The sequence below is a fragment of the Tupaia chinensis genome, unplaced genomic scaffold (assembly GCF_000334495.1).
Source record: "Tupaia chinensis unplaced genomic scaffold, TupChi_1.0 Scaffold000115_1, whole genome shotgun sequence".
NCBI classification, from domain to species: Eukaryota; Metazoa; Chordata; class Mammalia; order Scandentia; family Tupaiidae; genus Tupaia; species Tupaia belangeri.
The window spans coordinates 621,301-638,896 of NW_006159579.1; the positions used below are offsets into that span (position 1 = coordinate 621,301).

Sequence of the window (17,596 nt, forward strand, 5' to 3'; positions counted from 1 at the left end):
AAAGACAGAAAGAAAACGAGAAATCACCCCCCAGTGGGGATGGCCACACTGCAATCCCTTCTCCTCCATTCTCCTCTCGGGATCTTGGGCATGCATGCACACGCACCCGGCATGAGTTTAAGCCACCGGGTCTGGGACCCAAATCGCGGTCGACCAGGTGGGAGTCCAGTGACATAGCCATTACACTAACTGCTGGTCCCCCTAGTGTGATTTTTAAGCCTCTGAGACTGGGACTGTAACCATGAAGTTGGCGATGTAGGATCCAGCTGCCTTAACCAACATGCTATCTGGATGGCCTGAAAAATAAAGTAGAATTTTTTTTTTGAAGAACTTTTTTATTGGGACCAGCAGTTGGCGTAATGGCTATGTCGCTGGATTCCCACGTAGTCGACTGCGGTTCGAGTCCTGGACCGGTGGCTTAAATTCACGCCGGCACGTGTGCATGTGTGCCCAAGATCCCGAGAGGAGAATGGAGGAGAAGGGATTGCAGTGTGGCCATCCCCCCGGGGGTGAGTTCTCGCTTTCTGTCTCCCTGTCTCTCTCTGTCTTTCTGGTGAGTGCACACACCCTATACCAAAAACCTCTCCAAAAAAAAAAAATGAGGCTAGCAGGTGGTGTAGCGGTTAAGGTGTTAGACATCCGCGTGTCCCACATGGCCAACTTCGGTTCAAGTGCTAGACCCAGAAGCTTGAAACTGATGCCAGGCACATACGTGTGTACCCAAAATCCCAACAGGAGAATGGAGAAGGAATTGTGGCATGGCCATTCCCCTGGGAGGAGGGATGATTTCTCACTTTCTGTCTCCCTGTCTCTGTCTCTGTCTTTCTGGCGAGCGCACGCGCCCTATAGCAAAAACCTCTCAAGAAAAACAAAAACAGATGCTGGATTCCCACAACGGCCAAGTGCGATTTGAGTCCCACACCGGGCCAGCAGGTGACGTGATGGTTAAGGCACTGGACACTCCCACATGGCTGACCACGTTTCGAGTCCTGGACCTGGTGGCTTGCTTTCTCACTTTCCCTTTCTCTCTGTGTCTCTCTCTCTGGTCAAATTAAAATAAATGAATGAATAAAATAAATAATATTAATTAAATGAAATTAAATAAAAAATTCTACCACATTCCAGGGCCGGCAGGTGGTATGGTGGTTAAGGGCCCTGGACTCCCACATGGTCAATTACGGTTTGAATCCTGGACCTGGTGGCTTGCTTTCTCACTTTCCCTCTCTCGCTCTCACTCTGTCCCTCTCTGGTCAAATTAAAATAAATAAATAAAGTTAAATAAAATACTTCTTTTAAAAAAAAATTCTACCACATTCCAACTATCCAAACGAGGATACAGAGATAGGGTCTTCATTAACTTAGGAAGGCTAGGTTCAGAATTCTAGGATTTTTTTTTTTCCTAATTGCCAGAGGGCACATGTGCTTACCAGAAAGAGAAAGCACCTCGCAATGGGGTGTGGTCATGTTGCAGTTCTCTTCCCCCATTTCTCCATCCCGTCAGGGTTTTTAGGCACATATATACATCCTCAGCATCCTCTACTTTTCAAGATGCCAGAGCCAGGACTTAAATCCAATCAACCACATAGGATCTTATTCCCCATACATAGTGCTTTACCACTGTGCTAGGGGCCAGACTTCAGTTCCAGGATCTTAGTAACAGGGAAAAAGAACCACTTACTGGGACCAGCAGTTAGCGTAATGGCTATGTCACTGAACTCCCAATGTAGTTGACCACAGTTCAAGTCCTGGACCTGGTGGCTTAAACTCAGGCCAGGACATGTGTGTGTGTGCCCAAGATCCCAAGAGGAGAATGGAGGCGAAGGGATTGCGGCATGGTCATCCCCTCTGGTGGGGGCTGATTTCTCACTTTCTGTCTGTCTCTGTCTCTCTGGCGAGTGCACGCACCCTGTAAAAAACTCTCAAAAAAAAAAAAAAAAAAGAACCATTTATTGAGTGCCTATTATATACTAAGCATCAAATTCAATGGTTTGAGTGCCAAAATCTTGAGAGAAGAATGAAAGAGAAGGGATTGCAGCATGGTCCTCCCAGAGGGTCATTTCTCACTTGCTCTTTTTCTGTCTCTGTCTTTTTGGCTAGCACACATGCCCTATAGCAAAAATTCCTCTTTAAAAAAAAAATAAGGGACCAGCAGTTAGCGTAATGGCTATGTCGCTGGACTCCCATGTAGTCGACCGCAGTTCAAGTCCCAGACTCAGCAGCTTAAACACACGCCAGGAGCGTGTGCATGCGTGCCCAAGATCCCAATAGGAGAATGGAGGAGAAGGGATTGCAAAGGGGCCATCCCCCCTGGGGGTTGATATCTCGCTTTCTGTCTCTCTGTCTCTCTCTGTCTTTCTGGCGAGCACACACACCCTATAGCAAAAACCTCTCCAAAAAAAGAAGAAATAATAATAATAATAATATGAGAGCAGCAGATGGCATGGTAGTTAAGGCACTGGACACTCTCACGTGGCCAAATAAAGTTCAAGTCCTAGACCTGGTGGCTTCCTTTTTCACTTTCCCCCTTTTTCTATGTCTCTCCCTGGTCAAACTAAAATAAATTAATGAAAAAATAAAATAATGTTTTTAAGAATTATTTTATTTCATTTTATTCATTGTCATTATTTTATTTTATTGAAGTTGACCAGAGAGAGGCAGAGAGAGAGAAGGAAAGTGAAAAAGCAAGCTGCCAAGTCCAGGACTCAAACTGTGGTCAGTCCAGGACTCAAACTGTGGTCACTCACATGGGAGTCCAGCCACTCAACCATGCCAACTGCCAGACCCAAAATACTTTAATTATTTTAAAATATTATTATTATTATTATTATTTAAAAGAAATAAAAACATGGGTTTAGACTTGCAATAGATCTGAGTTCCATTCTTTTTTTTTAATTATTTATTTTATTTTTTACTATTGTTATTTTTAATTCACCAGAGAGAGATAGAGAAAGAGAAGGAAAGTAAGAAAACAAACTGCCAGGTCCAGGACTTGAACCATGGCCAGTTATAGAGGTGTCCAGCATGTTAACCACCACACCACTTGTCAGCCCTGAATTCCAATTCTGTCTTTGCCATTATGTGACCTTGGGCAAATAATTTCATCTTTCTGAGTTTCTTTGTTTCCGCTTTACACAGAATAATGAATAATGTACCTAATTTATAGATATGACATTGAGGATTCCATGAAATAACCTGAGACCAACAGTTGGCATAATGGCTATGTCGCTGGACTCCCATGTAGTCAACCATGGTTTGAGTGCCAGAACCAGTGGCTTAAACTCACGCCGGGCGTGTGTGTGTGCGTGCCCAAGATCCTAAGAGGAGAATGGAGGAGAAGAAACTGTGGTGTGGCCAAAGTGATTTCTCGCTTTCTGTCTCTGTCTTTCTGGCGAGTACATGCCCCCTATAGCAAAAACCTCTCCAAAAAAAAAAGAAAAGAAAAGAAATAACCAATGAAAGCCACAATGCCTAGCACATCACATGTGTTCAATAGACAGGAGACACAGGCCAGCAGGTGGCATGGTGATCGAAAGTGCTGGATTCCCACATGGCCGACGGCAGTTTGAGTCCCAGACCTGACAGCTTGCTTTCTCTCCTTCCTTTTCTCTCTCTCTCTGGTCAAATTAAAAAATAATGATAACAAATGTGATTAAATAAATAATTCTTTTTTAAAAAAACAGACAGAGGGACCAGCAGTTAGCGTAATGGCTATGTCACTGAACTCCCATGTAGTCGACCGCGGTTCGCGTCCCAGACCCGGTGGCTTGAAACTCATGCCGGGCATGTGTGCGTGCGTGCCCAAAATCCCGAGAGGAGAATGGAGGAGAAGGGATTGCGGCATGGCCATCCCCCCTGGGGGTTGATTTCTCGCTTTCTGTAGCTTTGTCCCTTTCTGTCTGTCTGGCGAGTACACACGCCCTATAGCAAAAACCTCTCCAAAAAAAAATAGACAGCAGACACTACCATCACTGTTATTATCATCATGATTTCCTCCAGCAGCAGCAGCAGCCCCAGTCACATAACTAATCAGGGCCGGAACCTGCCTCCAGAGGCCCACGGGCATTTCAGTCAAGGTCCGGGGAATAAGCCAGTACTGTACTAAGCCAAGTTTTGTCTATACAGAGTCACATGATCCAAAGCTCTGTGTGTCTGTGTGTCTGTGTGTGTGTGTGTGTGGCCAATAAATGTTTCCTTGAGAACAATGGTTAGAACAACAGTTTTTTGCAGCCATGGGAAAAATGAACGGGGGCTCCATTCATGCCTCAGTTCCTGGATGGGTGTCCCTTGGGCATCTCAAGGGGCACAGCATCACCCAGCTAAGTTGAACAAAGTGGCCCCAAATAAACTGCATCCATTAATGACATCTCACTTTTGTTTTGTTTTGTTGTTTTAATTATTATATTTTATTTAATTTATATTTATTCTTATTACTTTAAATTTTGATCAGAGAGAGAAAGAGGGAAAGTGAGAAACCAAACCATCAGGTTTGGGACTAGAACTGCAGTAGGCCATGTAGCTGTTCACATCTTAACCACCATGTCAGCTGCCAGCCCCCAAATCCCACTTTTGACTGATTCATCTTAGCCAAATTGCAGTAAAAATATGTGGCATCGTCCATTTCCCCAGGAAGACCTGCCGGGGGGCTGGCCTCAGAGCTCTGAGTCCTCATAATGAAAAATTGAGGCAATTAAGCCCACTTGAGCCTTGAACTCCACTTTATTTAGGAAAGTCACAGTTAAAGCAGAAGTATCAGAGATATACCCTAGTGGTCATTCCCCATTCTCCAAGATCTTAAGTGTGCTGGTCTCAGTGCCAGGTATGTGGGCTCGGAGACAAGCTACACGAGGACCTTGTCCTCAAAAGCTTCTAGTTTACTAATGAAAACAATGATGATGATGATCCAATGATACGACAATGACAAAAGTTGACATATACTGGGACCAGCAGATGGCATAATGGTTACATATATTGAGTGTTTTCATGTGGAATTATATTTTACTTTAAAATATAATTTTAAATACACTTTAAATACATTGTCCCAGGGCTGGTGGTTAAGGGTGCTAGACTCCCACATGGCTGACTACAGTTCGAGTCCCAGACCTGGCGGTTGCTTTCTCAGTTTTCCTTTCTCTCTCTGTCCCTATCTGGTCAAATTAAAATAAATAAATGAATAAAGATAAATAAAATATTTTTAAATAAATACATTGTCTCATCTTTATAAATAGTAAATAAAATATGAGCCAGTCCTGTGGCCTAGTGCTTAAGGAAGCTGGATCCCACGTGACCAACTACATGGTTCGAATCCTGGCCAGCAGCTTGAAAACTAAGCTGGGTACCTGTGCATGTGTGCTCAAAATTCCAACAGGTGGAGAACAGAAAGAAAAGGGATTATGGTGTGACCACAACCCATTCAGGGGTGCTTTCTCCCTCTCCATCTCTCCCTCTCTCTCTGTCAAGTGCACATGCTCTCTAGTAAATTTTTTTTTAATTAAAAAGGTAAAAAGTAAAATCACCGGAGCCGTCAGGTGGCATGGTGGTTAAAGGCGCTGGGCTCCCACATGGCAAACCAGTTTGAGTCCTGAACCTGGCAGCTTACTTTCTCGCTTTCTCTCTCTGTCTCTCTCTCTTGCTCTGCCCCAATCTGGTCAAAATTAAATAAATAAATAAAGTAAAATTTTTTTGAGAGGTTTTTGCTATAGGGCACATGCACTTGCCAGACAGACAGAGTGAGACAGAGAGACCGAAAGTGAGTAGTCACCCGCTAGGGAGGATGGCCATGCCACAATCCCTTCTCCTCCATTCTCCTCTCGGGATCTTGGGCACGCACGCACACACGCCTGGCGTGAGTTTAAGCCACTGGGACCAGGACGCGAACCGCGGCCAACTACATGGGAGTCCAGTGACATAGCCATTACACCAACTGCTGGTCCTAATAAAGCTATATCCCCAAAATCTGGAGAGGAAATGGAAGAGAAGGGATTGTGGTGTGGACGTACTCCGGCGGGGGCTGGGGGTGATTTCTCACTTTCTGTCTGTCTCCCCAGTGAGCACACATGCCCTCTAACAAGAGGGAGATGGTGTAGAGGGCCAACACCCACTTGTAAGCACCTCATGTATCTGTGGTTCCATGAAGGTTCTCTAGTTGCTGCTGCAGCTGCTGCTATGTCAAGCCTTATCTCGTCTGTTTTCCTTGTAAGTGTCATCATCAGTGGAAAGCTCATGGCTGCACAGGGCAGAGAGTTCCCTTGCTTAGCAAGAGAATACGATGGGAATGGAAGAGGTGGCAGGCATCTCAATGATAGTCATCTTCTTAAACTCCAGAAGGCATACAGGGCACTTGAGCTCAGTCTGAGAGCTTCTAATGACTGTCCTGGGAAGGTTCCCAACCAGCCATGGCAGCTGGTGGAGACAAGAGGTGATCCCAACCTACTACCAGCGATAAATCTTCAAAGTCCATCCTATTGAAAGTGACCTTACGAGCTCCAGCAGCACACTGGTTCATGTCTCCTGCCTGGAAACTAGCAAGTTCCAGTCATGTCCATGACTACCCAACTGTCTGACCTGATCTCTAGGGTTGACCCTGTAATATAGTGGTTGGGTAGTGTGCATTAGGAGCTGGATTCCACACAGCTGACCATGGTTTGAATCCCATCCCTAGAGGTTTGATAACAGGCTGGGCATATGTGCATGCATGTCCAGAATCTTGATAGGATGGAAAAATAGAGGAAAACGGATTACAACATAACCATGCACCATTGAGAGGGGATGCTTTCTCTTTCTCTCTCTCTCATTTGGTAGAGGTTGTGTATATCCACTGGAGAGAGATGGACAGAGACAAAGACAGAGTCAGGGGGCCAGCAGATGGTGTAGTGGTTACATCACTAGACTCCCACATGACCAACCATAGTTTGAGTCCCAGACCTGGTGACTTGAAACTCATGCAAGACACATGTCCAAGTATGCCCAAGATCCCAAAAGGAGAATGGATGAAAAGGACTGTGACATGGCTATCCCCTCTGGCAGGGGGTGATTTCTCACTTTCCTTTTCACTATCTCTCTCTCTCTCTCTTTCTGTCTCTCTGGTGTGTTCACACACCCTCAAACAAAAACCTCTCAAAAAAATAAAAGAAGAGAGACAGAGAGAGGAAAAGTGAGACCCCCCCCCAAGGGGGATGGTCACACTGCAATCCCTTCTCCTTCATTTGTATCTCCTTTTGGGATGGATCTTGGGCATGCAAGCACATGCATCCAACATGTTTTTCAAGCCCCGGGTCTAGAACTTGAACCATACAATCAAACTCATTACATCCAGCTGCCTTAACCCCCACACCACTGGCTGGCTGGCTTGCTCTCGCTCTCTCTCTCCCTCTCTCTGATGAGCACATATACCCTCTAGCAACAGGGAGAAAAAAAAAACTGATCTCCATGAGAAAAGTACCTGCCCTACTTTGTATCAAGAACTAAAATTCACTTTATTAGTTTTACTTCCCTTCAGTGTTATTTTTTAATGTATGACAGGCTCACTGTTGTTACTGTCTTGCTGGCCACACTGGAGATGGAGGGAGGAAAGGGCATATTCTTCATGGCTGTCCCTCCCTCTTCCCAGGTCTGTTCCCCAAGGACCCAGGCCAGCCCTGGCTTCAGGTCTGTGCATGCAATGGGCCTCTTTAACCAGCAGACAGAGGCATGTTGCTGCCAGCTTGGGCCCAGACTTTGGTCACAAACACATCCCTGTGGCTGAGCACAGGTTAGGGACATTTGTGCAAACCCCTGAGCTAGCAAAGGAAAAGTTTCAGGAAGTAGACTGGGGTTACAGTGGCCCAACTGAGCTCCTCACTTAGGCCAGGAAAGCAAGACGATGGCTGACACCTGGAGTCTGCTGGTAACCTCTGACCTTCCAGGAGTCTCAGGGGACTCTGTACCCACTGAGCCCAAGTCCCAGGAAAAGTGCCCAGCTGCCTCACCAAGTTTACATGCAAAGCACAGGCCATCCTTCCATGGCCTCTTGGAGGTGGCCTTGGAAGTGAGATGGGATGGGGAAGTTCTGAACAATGTGCCTAGCGACTAGCTACAGGGAGAACCTGGCCCCAGACTGGAGCGACTGGCAGGCCTTGACATTCTCCACAAACTCCCCAAAGCCTCAAGGACCGGCCACGACCCAGCATCCTCCCATCCTCTAGGCTTCTCAGATCACTCCTGCACTTCAGAAGTTCTTGACTCCAGTCCCTCGCCACCCCCACACTCAGCCCTGTGTGCTAGCCTTGGTGGAATGACCTTTTTCCATAGGCTGTAGGGCCAGGAAAGCAGGTCCAAAGAGACTTTGACCAAGAAAAAGTTGGGAAAAAAACAAAAAACAAAACAAGAAGACCACAACTTCCTTCCTCTTACCCGGGCCTCAGAGAGCATGAGAGTTGGAGACCCTCAGTCCTGGGATGGCACACACACTACCTCTCTTCTCTACTGTATCTGTTCTAGACATTACTAATCAATTCCAGCTCTTTCCGGCTGAACCCAACAAGGTCTCCCATCCTTCCAAATAAGAAACTCCTAGTAGCTACCTATGGAGCTGACGCTCTAAATGAAAGCTGTTGGTCATCTCTAATCTAACTTATCCCAATCAATAGAAAAATGGAGGCCCCAGAAGCCAAGGGGTTTAATTCAAGGCCAGAAATTCATCACAGAACAGACAGCATTTTAGGAACTAGTTATTTTGTTATTTTTTTAAGAGAGATTTTTTTTGCTATAAGGAGTGTACACTTACCACAGAAACAGAAAGACAGACAGAAAGTGAGAAATCACCCTCCGGAGGAGATGGCCATGCCACAATTCCTTTCCTCTCAGGATCTTGGGCATGCATACACATGTGCCTGGCATGAATTTTAAGTAGCCAGGTCCAAGACTTAAACCAAGATTGACTTCATGGGAGTCCAGCATTGTAACCATTACACCATCTGTTGGTCCCAGGAATTGGTTTTTAAATAATCTGTGTGGAGGAGACAGTGCTTAGATTTTGTTTCCTCCACCAGCAGGTGGGCTCCTTGAAAGGGCCTGGGGAGACCAGCAGATGGTGTAATGGTTACAATGCTGGCCTCCCACATAGTCGACCACAGTTCAAGTCCCAGACACGGAGACTTAAAATTCACACTGGGCGTGTGTGTGTGCACGCCCAGACCCCAAAAGGAGAATAGAGGAGAAGGGACTGTGCAGTGGCCATCCTCTCTGGGGGGTGATTTTTCACTGGCTCCCTGTCTGTCTCTCTGGCAAGTGCACATGCTCTCTAGCAAAAATCTCTCTAAAAACAAAAAAAAAAGAAAAAAGAAAGAAAAGAAAGAAAAAGGAAAGGGCCTGGACCCAGCTCGGCTTCTGACCCCAATGTTCTGCGTACTAGCACACGATAGTATGACTGTTTCTTGGCTCCGTGAGGAAGGAATGGAGTCCCTGAGTTAGGGGGAAGGCTGGGTATTAGCTCCGAAAGTCAGGAGAGGCTTTAGGAGTCGTTCAGAGACACCACCTTCTCAGAATGATGCACATGCTTAGAACTCTGACAGAGCCACGCTCAACCTAAACATGAGGGCGGTGAAGAAATGCCAGTGTGGATTAGAAATGTTTCTACAGGGGCCAAACGGTGGTATAGCAGTAAAACATGACACTCTGCAAGACTGACCCACATGAGGAGGTCCTGGGTTCACATCTGGAGACCTCCTTGAGTATGCCAGGTACATACATGCCCATGATCTGGAGCTGCCTGCAGCTGCAAGGGGATCAGGTGGCACCAAGACCCTATTAGGGGTGCTGTCTCTCTATCTCCATGTCATTCTTTCTGTCTTTCTCATTCATTGAAGAAATAAGTAAATTTTTTTTTTTTAAAGTTGGGGGGGGGGGATGGCCAGCTCTGTGGTGCAGCAGTAATGCACTGGTCAAGGGAAGGCAGATCCCAAGGTCAGCAGATGGCATAGTGGTTACATTGCTGGACTCCTACATGGCTGACCATGGTTCAAGTCCCAGACCCAAGGGCTTGAAACTTATGCTGTGTGTGTGTGTGTGTGTGTGTGTGTGTGTATGTGTGTGTGTTTGTGTGTGTGTGTGTGTGCATACATGCCCAAGATCCCAGGAGGGTTTGGAGGAGAAGGGGCTGTGGGGTGATCATCCCCCCCAGGATGCCCCATCCAGGGACTAAACTGTCAAACAGCAAAAACTAAAAGAGCTTCAAGTGGGGCCGGCAGGTGACATGGTAGTTAGGGGTGCTGGACTCCTACATGGCTGACCACGGTCCAAATCACCGAATCTGGCAGCTTGCTTTCTCACTTTCTCTCTCTCTCACCCTGTCACTCTGTCTCTCTCTGGTCAAATTAAAAAAGTAAATAAAGTTAAATAAGATAATTATTTAAAAAAAAAAAAGAGCTTCAAGTCAATTAAAATATGATCACCAACCCCCTACCCCCATCTGCAGTTTTGCTTCCCATGGCTTCAGCTATCCACAGTCAACTATGATTAGAAAACAGGTTAAGTATGGTAAATACCATAAGATTTTTTTTTGGGGGGGGGGAGAGGTTTTATTGTTTTTTGTTTTTTGTTTTTTACTATAGGGCATGTGCACTAGCCAGACAGACAAAGAGAGATAGACAGAAAGCGAGAAATCACCCCCCGGGGGGATGGCCACACCACAATCCCTTCTCCTCCATTCTCCTCTCGAGATCTTGGGCACGCATATACACACACCTGGCGTGAGTTTTAAGCCACCGGGTCCAGGACGTGAACAGCGGTCGACTACGTGGGAGTCCAGCAACATAGCCATTATACTAACTGCTGGTCCCACCATAAGATATTTTGAGAGAAAGAGAAAAAATAACATTCATTGTTTTGTTTTATTTTGTTTTGTTTGTGTTGCCAGAGAGCAGGAGTGCTTACCAGGGGTATAGAGAGGGGGAAAAAAAGTGAGAAGTCACCCTCCCCGCCAAGGGGAGTGGTCACACCACAATCCCTTCTCCTCCATCTCTCCCTCCTTTCAGAATTTTGGATATGTGTGTGCACACACACCCAGTGTGGCTTTCAAGCCTCCAGGTCTGAGACTCATACCACATGGTCAGCCATGTGGGATTCAGCTACCCCGACCACCAGGCCTTGGGCTGGCCTCATATTCACTCATTTTTTTTAAGAATTATTTTATATAACTTTATTTATTTTAACTTGATCACAGAGAGACAGAGAGAGAGAAAGTGAAAAAGCAAGCTGCCAGGTCTGAGACTCGAACCACAGTCAGCCATGGAGGAGTCCAGTGCCCTTAACTACCATGTCACCTGCCAGCCCTGACATTCATATTTTATTACAGTATATATAACTTTGTGACAGCATATTGCCATAATTGTTCTGGTCTATTATTAGTTATTACTGCTAATCTCTTACTGTGCCTAATTTATAAGTTAAACTTCATCACAGGTATGTTTATATAGGACCACACACAGTGTGTGTAGAGTTCAGTACCATCTGCACTTTGAGGCATCCACTGGGGTCTTAGAAGGTATTCCCCCAGATAAGGAGGGACTGTTGTATGACATTTCAATGAATGTCAACGGTTTTAAACTGGCTGTAAATATCAAAGCAATGAGGCACCTGGGGGAAAGTCTCTCATATCCATGTGCTATGTGTGAGCCTGTTCTTTACTTTGCTGTTAAACTATGATCGCTATACTTAAGTGTTTAGGGACCAATTTTCCAAAGTCAGCTGTTTTTAAACACAAACGAAAAGTGTATCCATGGCATTTAAATAGATACACATACGATGTAAGAATAAAATTAAATTAAATGAGAGTTGCGGTGTGAGACCACAAGAATTACAAAGATCACCCAGGGGACCCCAGCCTGTTTGCTTCAGTGTCTTGGAGACCCCTTTGGGGAAATCAAAGTGGGGACTTGGCTCAGCAGCTTCCCTGGCCATGGCATTCTCCAACAGCGCCAGCCACCTCCCTGTGCCTGTTCTGGGCCATGAGCCAAAGACACATTCCTCAGGCTCCCACGGGCTTCCGGAGCCAACAGAGTGGTTTTTGAGGAAAGGCTGAGCCAAGCAGAAACCTCCTAAGAGAGGTAGCAAAAGGCAGATATGGGATGACCATGGCAGAAGGCCTATAAGAACTGATGGGGAAACTGAGGCCCAGAGAAGGCAAGGGTCTCACCCAATACTACACAGTGAGGAGCTAGTAGAAAAAGCCATTCAACCAAAGTTCACCCCCAAAACTCCTCTCTGATACTTGCTGGAGGGATTTCAAGTTCTGCTACATAAAGGCCACGTCCTCTCCCAAAGGAGGCTGGGTCTCAAGGTTTCAGGGCCCCTGACGGCAGAAGAGTCTGAAGCTGAGACTCTTCCAGGCCCTACAGGAAAGAATATTACCTGCTCCTTCCCCAGACCCTAACCCTCCCTTTCACTAAGTCACTCGCTGGGTGACACATCCCACCAGGTACCTTTTGTCCTGTTCACAAGAGCCCAGAAAGGCTCTCCATTTTATAGATAAGGAAACTAGGACCCCAGAGATCTGAAAGGACTTCTCTGAGGCCACACAGCTAGTGAGTAGAATCGAGGAAATGCAAACCCAAACCAGTCTGCTGGGCTCTGCTGGCTCCCCCTCTACCAGGCATACTGTCTCCAGGCAGAACCCCAAGCACTATTTGTATTTTTAGTCCTGCCCACTTCCTAGCACCTAGTACCCCACTAAACCTGGGGGAAGAAGGGAAGAAGTTAAACACCCCCCCCAGCCCTCTGGGCCCTGGGCCCCCAGTGCTTACCCTCCAGCACCACCTCTTTGCCTGTCTTCTTGAGAGCCTGCACTGCCTCGTCATGAGTGGCGGAGGACAAGTCTTCTCCGTTCACAGACAGGATGGCATCCCCCACGAAGAGGGCCTCTGTCTGGTCAGCTGCCAGGCCCTTGAAGATCTTGGAAATGAGAATAGGCATCTTGTTCTCCCGGCCCCCTGCACAGGCACAGAATGAGAAGAAACTGAGGCAGACATTCCCACACTTGGAAGTCAAATCAAGACAAAATTATTTCTGAAGTCCTCCCTGGGTGCCTCGTCAGTGCTAGGGAAGGAGAATGGGAGAGAAAAGAGAATCTCAGGGGCCTGGCAGGTAGAATGGTGGTTAAGGGCACAGGACTCCCATATGGCCAACTGCAGTTCGAGTCCCAGACCTGGCAGCTTGCTTTCTCATTTTCTCTCTCTGTCTCTCTCTCTGGCCCTCTCTGATCAAATTAAAACAAATAAATTAATAAAGCTAAATAAATTAATTCTTTTTTTTTTTTTTTAAAGAAGAATCTCAGGAAAGCCTTAGAAGCTGGGGTCATTCGTTGGGACCAGCAGATAGCATAATGGTTACGTTGTACTCCCACAGAGTCACCCACAGTTTGAGTCTTGGACCTGGCAGCTTAAAACTCACACCAGTCAAGACCAGCGGATGCCACAATGGTTATGTCACTGGACTCCCATGTAGTCGACCTCAGTTCCCAGGCCCGACACCTTAAAATTCAGATTGGGCACAGGGCCAGCAGGTGGCGTGGTAGTTAAGGTGCTGGACATTCCTATACGGCCGAACAGGGTTCAAGTTCGGGACCTAGTAGGTTGCTTTCTCACTTCCCTTCTCTCTGTGTGTATATCTCTGGTCAAATTAAAATATATGAATGGATAAATAAATAATTCTTTAAAAAAAAAAAAAGCTGGGCACATGTGTGTCCATGCCCAAGATCCCAGATTGCAGCATGGCCATCCCCCCAGGGGGTCATTTCTTGCTTTCTGTCTCTCTGTCTCTCTGTGTCTCTCCAGCGAGCGCACATGCCCTATAGCAAAAACCTCTCTCTAAAAAAAAAAAGTTGGGGTCATTCATAATACCAATAAGTCACTGTCTAAATTCATAATGCTATAGTTTTGTCTTTTGGATCTTTTGGTTCAATGATTTGCATATTTTCCAGTGTCTGAGTAACATAAAGTGCTTCATTAAAATTTTTTTCTTAGATATTTTAGATTTTAAGAAATTTTCCCACACTGTGGAAACCTACTGATACCCCTAAAGCTGCATTAAGATAGAAGTCAGCGGGACCATCAGGTGTTAAGGCACTGGACTCTCACATGTCCAACTGCAGTTCTAGTCCCAGACCTGGTGGCTTGAAACTTACACTGGGCATGTTTGCATCCATGCCCAAAATCCAGAGAGGAGAACGGATTGCAGTGTGGCCATTCCCCGAAGAGGAAGTGATTTCTCACTTTCTGTCTCTGTGTCTCTGTCTGTCTCTCCAGCAAGCACATGTGCCCAATGCCAAAAATCTCTCAAAAAAAAAAGAAAAAAGGGAACAAGCAGTTAGCATAATGGCTATGTCACTGGACACCCACGTAGTCGACCGCGGTTCGTGTCCTGGACCCAGTGGCTTAAAACTCATGCCGGGCGCGTGTGCGTGCGTGCCCAAGATCCCGAGCGGAGAATGGAGGAGAAGGGATTGCGGCGTGACCATCCCCCCTGGGGGGTGATTTCTCGCTTTCTGTCTCTATGTCTCTCTCTGTCTGGCGAGCGCACGCGCCCTACAGTGAAAATCTCTCCAAAAAAAAAAAAAAGAAAAAAGAAAAAAAGAGATAGAGGTCAGCTATTGGTATGGTCCTAAAGGAATTATAAGCAATTATAAGATTTTATAATCCAACATTTAGGCTGAAAACCAAGGCCTTCCAATTCTAAGGATTTCAAAAACCTATCTGAATTGCATCTCTAATGCACAAGGACCTAATACATTTTACCGAATTGCTTTATTGTTAAACCTTTAAATGCCCTTTCAAAATAAGAAAGGTTAATAACCCTTCACACTAGTTCCATGTATCAAGTGCCAAGCAAGGTGTGAAATGCTTTCACATTATCTCATTGCATCTTCACAACGCCCTATCACACAGGCATGCTGCCCTATCACAGGCATGCCGTTTCCTACTGGGAAAACTGAAGTGTGGAGAGGAGTCTCTCCAGTCACCCATCTAGTAAGTGACAAAGCCAGTATTTGAACCTAAGTTTCCTGGTTCCAGAACAAACTTTTTTTTAATTTTTTTTTTTAGTTTTTGCTGTGGAGTGCATGCACTCTCCAGAGAGAAAGTGAAAAAGCACCCTTCCCCCAGGGACGGCCATGCCACAATTCCTTCTCCTCCATTCTCCTCTTGGGATTTGGGCCATGTATGCACACACCCAGCATGCAAGCTGCCCAGTCCTGAATTTGAAACTGTGAAACGAATCACATAGGATCCCAGCACTTTAACCTCCTCGCCACCTGCTGGCCTCTTAACCCTATGTAGACTTCAAGAAGTCAGGCCCTCAGATATGACACTCCTGGTGCATTCCTAGAGTATTAATCCCAGGCCCACGGGAACCAGCAGTTAGCGTAATGGCTATGTCGCTGGACTCCCACGCAGTCGACCGCAGTTCGCGTCCCGGATCTGGTGGTTTAAACTCACGCCGGGCGCATGCGCGTGCATGCCCAAGATCCTGAGAGGAGAAGGGAGGAGAAGGGATTGTGGCATGGCCATCCCCCTGGGGGGGAGGGGGATTTCTCGCTTTCTGTCTCTCTGTCTCTGTCTGTCTGGCGAGCGCTCGCGCCCTATAGCAAAAATCTCTCCAAAAAAAAAAAAAAAAAACCAGGCCCAGAGTGGAAGGTCATTGCTCCAAGGTCACAAACAAGTTGGTGGTGGAGCTGGGACTGGAACTTCTCCTGATCCCCACATAAGTCCTGCAGTTTGCACACAGTCTGAGGTCTAGGAGAGGAAGAGGATTCTATTTCTATCTACCCACCCCTACCTGAAACTAGGATCTGCAGTTCAGTTCCAGGCTGTGATCACTCATGGCCGCCTTGGACTCAGCTGGACCCTAGAAGGGAGGTTACCATGGCAACCAGAGCCCAGTCTTTATTCCACAAGGAACTGGATAGAGCTCTCACTCCCCCTGAATCCTTCTCATGTACCATCACTCCAACCTGGAAATATGGAGCTAAGGAGTAACTTTGCATGAACTTAGAAAGCTCCTTCTTCTCCATGAGTGTCAGTTTCTTCATCTGCAAAATGTAACTCTACCTGAACTCTAATTTCCCTCCTGTCTGACATGAGTATACAATTTTTGGATTGGTCTGTTACTCTATCCCATGCTAGAGTTTGGGAGCAAAAGTGGTCCCCACTCCCTGGTTTGTTCGTTTCCCTCTTTTATACTCTCTTGGTTGGCTGCCTAAGGATTTGCCCCTACATCTCTCCTGGGCACCATCCAGGAGAATAGTGTCCTAATAACATACAAATCCCAGCACTGCCACTGACTGTGTGATCCTGGGAAAATTGTGCTTTTCTGAGTCTGTTTCTTCACCTACAAAATGGGGATTATACTTCCTACCTTTCACCACCTGTTGCCAGGATGAAGTGGACCATGAGCCTAATGCAGTGGGCCAGTACCTATCACACAGTGGTGGTATCACCTCCATCCCAGCCCCCTCATCCAGACTAGTGGGTCTGGAATACCAGTGACAAAGACTGCATCAGGAAGACAGGAGGAGGTGATGCAAGGGTTGACACCCTCTCCCAAGGCACTCTGCTGGGGACTGGGACCCTGAGATGCAAGTGGGCAGAAATGATGAACCCAGCAGTCAGGGCTTTGCAAGGATTGTAAATGCTATGGCTAGCTGCTTTGGAAGCATCTCTGGCCTCCATTTTCCCTCTTATCTAATAGCAATAATTAACCCAGCACCTACTATACACTAGCAGAGTGAGCCTTGCTCTTATAGAATCATCACATTTCTATCACCCTGTTGTTATACAGTTGTAGAAACAAGTTCAGAGATGGGAAGTGACTTGTCCAAGTTCACAGTTGATCCAGGATTCAAAGAGTCTGGGAAGGCAGAGAGCTCTTAGAAAGAAATGGTAACCCAGCCCATCCCTCTCCATCTAGTGAAGGTGGAGATGGTCAGATCAGGAGACCCAAACTCAGCTCAGAGCCCCCTGCCCAGGTAGATAGCCCGCTGGGTCCTCAGATTTCAGGTCGTTGCTGGTCTCTTCTCCCGGATCCACCCACTGCTCCCATCCACCCCTAAGCTTCCCAGACTCCAGGCCTCGCCCCCCGACCTTGGTTGTGACTCAGTGACCTCCTCTCCCCTTTCCTAAGAGTGCCTCAGGCCTCAACCCCTTCCTCCACCCTCTCCTTCTGGGGACCCCCTCATCCTTCTCAGGCCCTTACGACCATACACAGAACTCCTCACATACGTGTCCTTGATGTGTCCCCAAGCCATTTCACACCTGCGCCCTCTGTGTCCCCCTGAAACCTTTAACTCCGATCCCCACTCCGACCTTGGTGTTCCCTGTACCCCTGGTACTCGGTCTCCTCTAGTCTCCCTTACCCCAGCAAAGGCCTCCAACTCCATGCCCTCGGGAGCTACCAGCCCCAGTCCCCGCGCCCCTGAAGGCCCCACAGACACCACGACCCGGTGCCCTCGAAGCCCTGCGCCCACCTTTGATGCTGATGCCCAGCCCGCCCGCGTCGGCCTTGCGCACCGTCACGCGGCGCCGCTGGAGCAGCAGTGCCTCAGGCAGCTGCGGGGGCGCCGCGCCTGGCT

General features: G+C 47.0%; 1 protein-coding gene and 1 pseudogene across 1 annotated transcript in view; both read right to left on the minus strand.

Annotated features, from left to right (window-relative positions):
* Positions 1-17,596, minus strand: part of SNTA1 (syntrophin alpha 1) — a gene marked incomplete at its 5' end in the record, with an annotated part of 41,866 nt that extends 24,270 nt beyond the window's left edge. The window contains 2 exon segments of the mRNA XM_014586116.1: positions 12,777-12,962; positions 17,492-17,596. Coding sequence (XP_014441602.1) covers positions 12,777-12,962; positions 17,492-17,596 — 291 coding nt within the window.
* On the minus strand, positions 6,110-6,460 carry LOC114007004 (E3 ubiquitin-protein ligase RNF181 pseudogene; annotated as a pseudogene).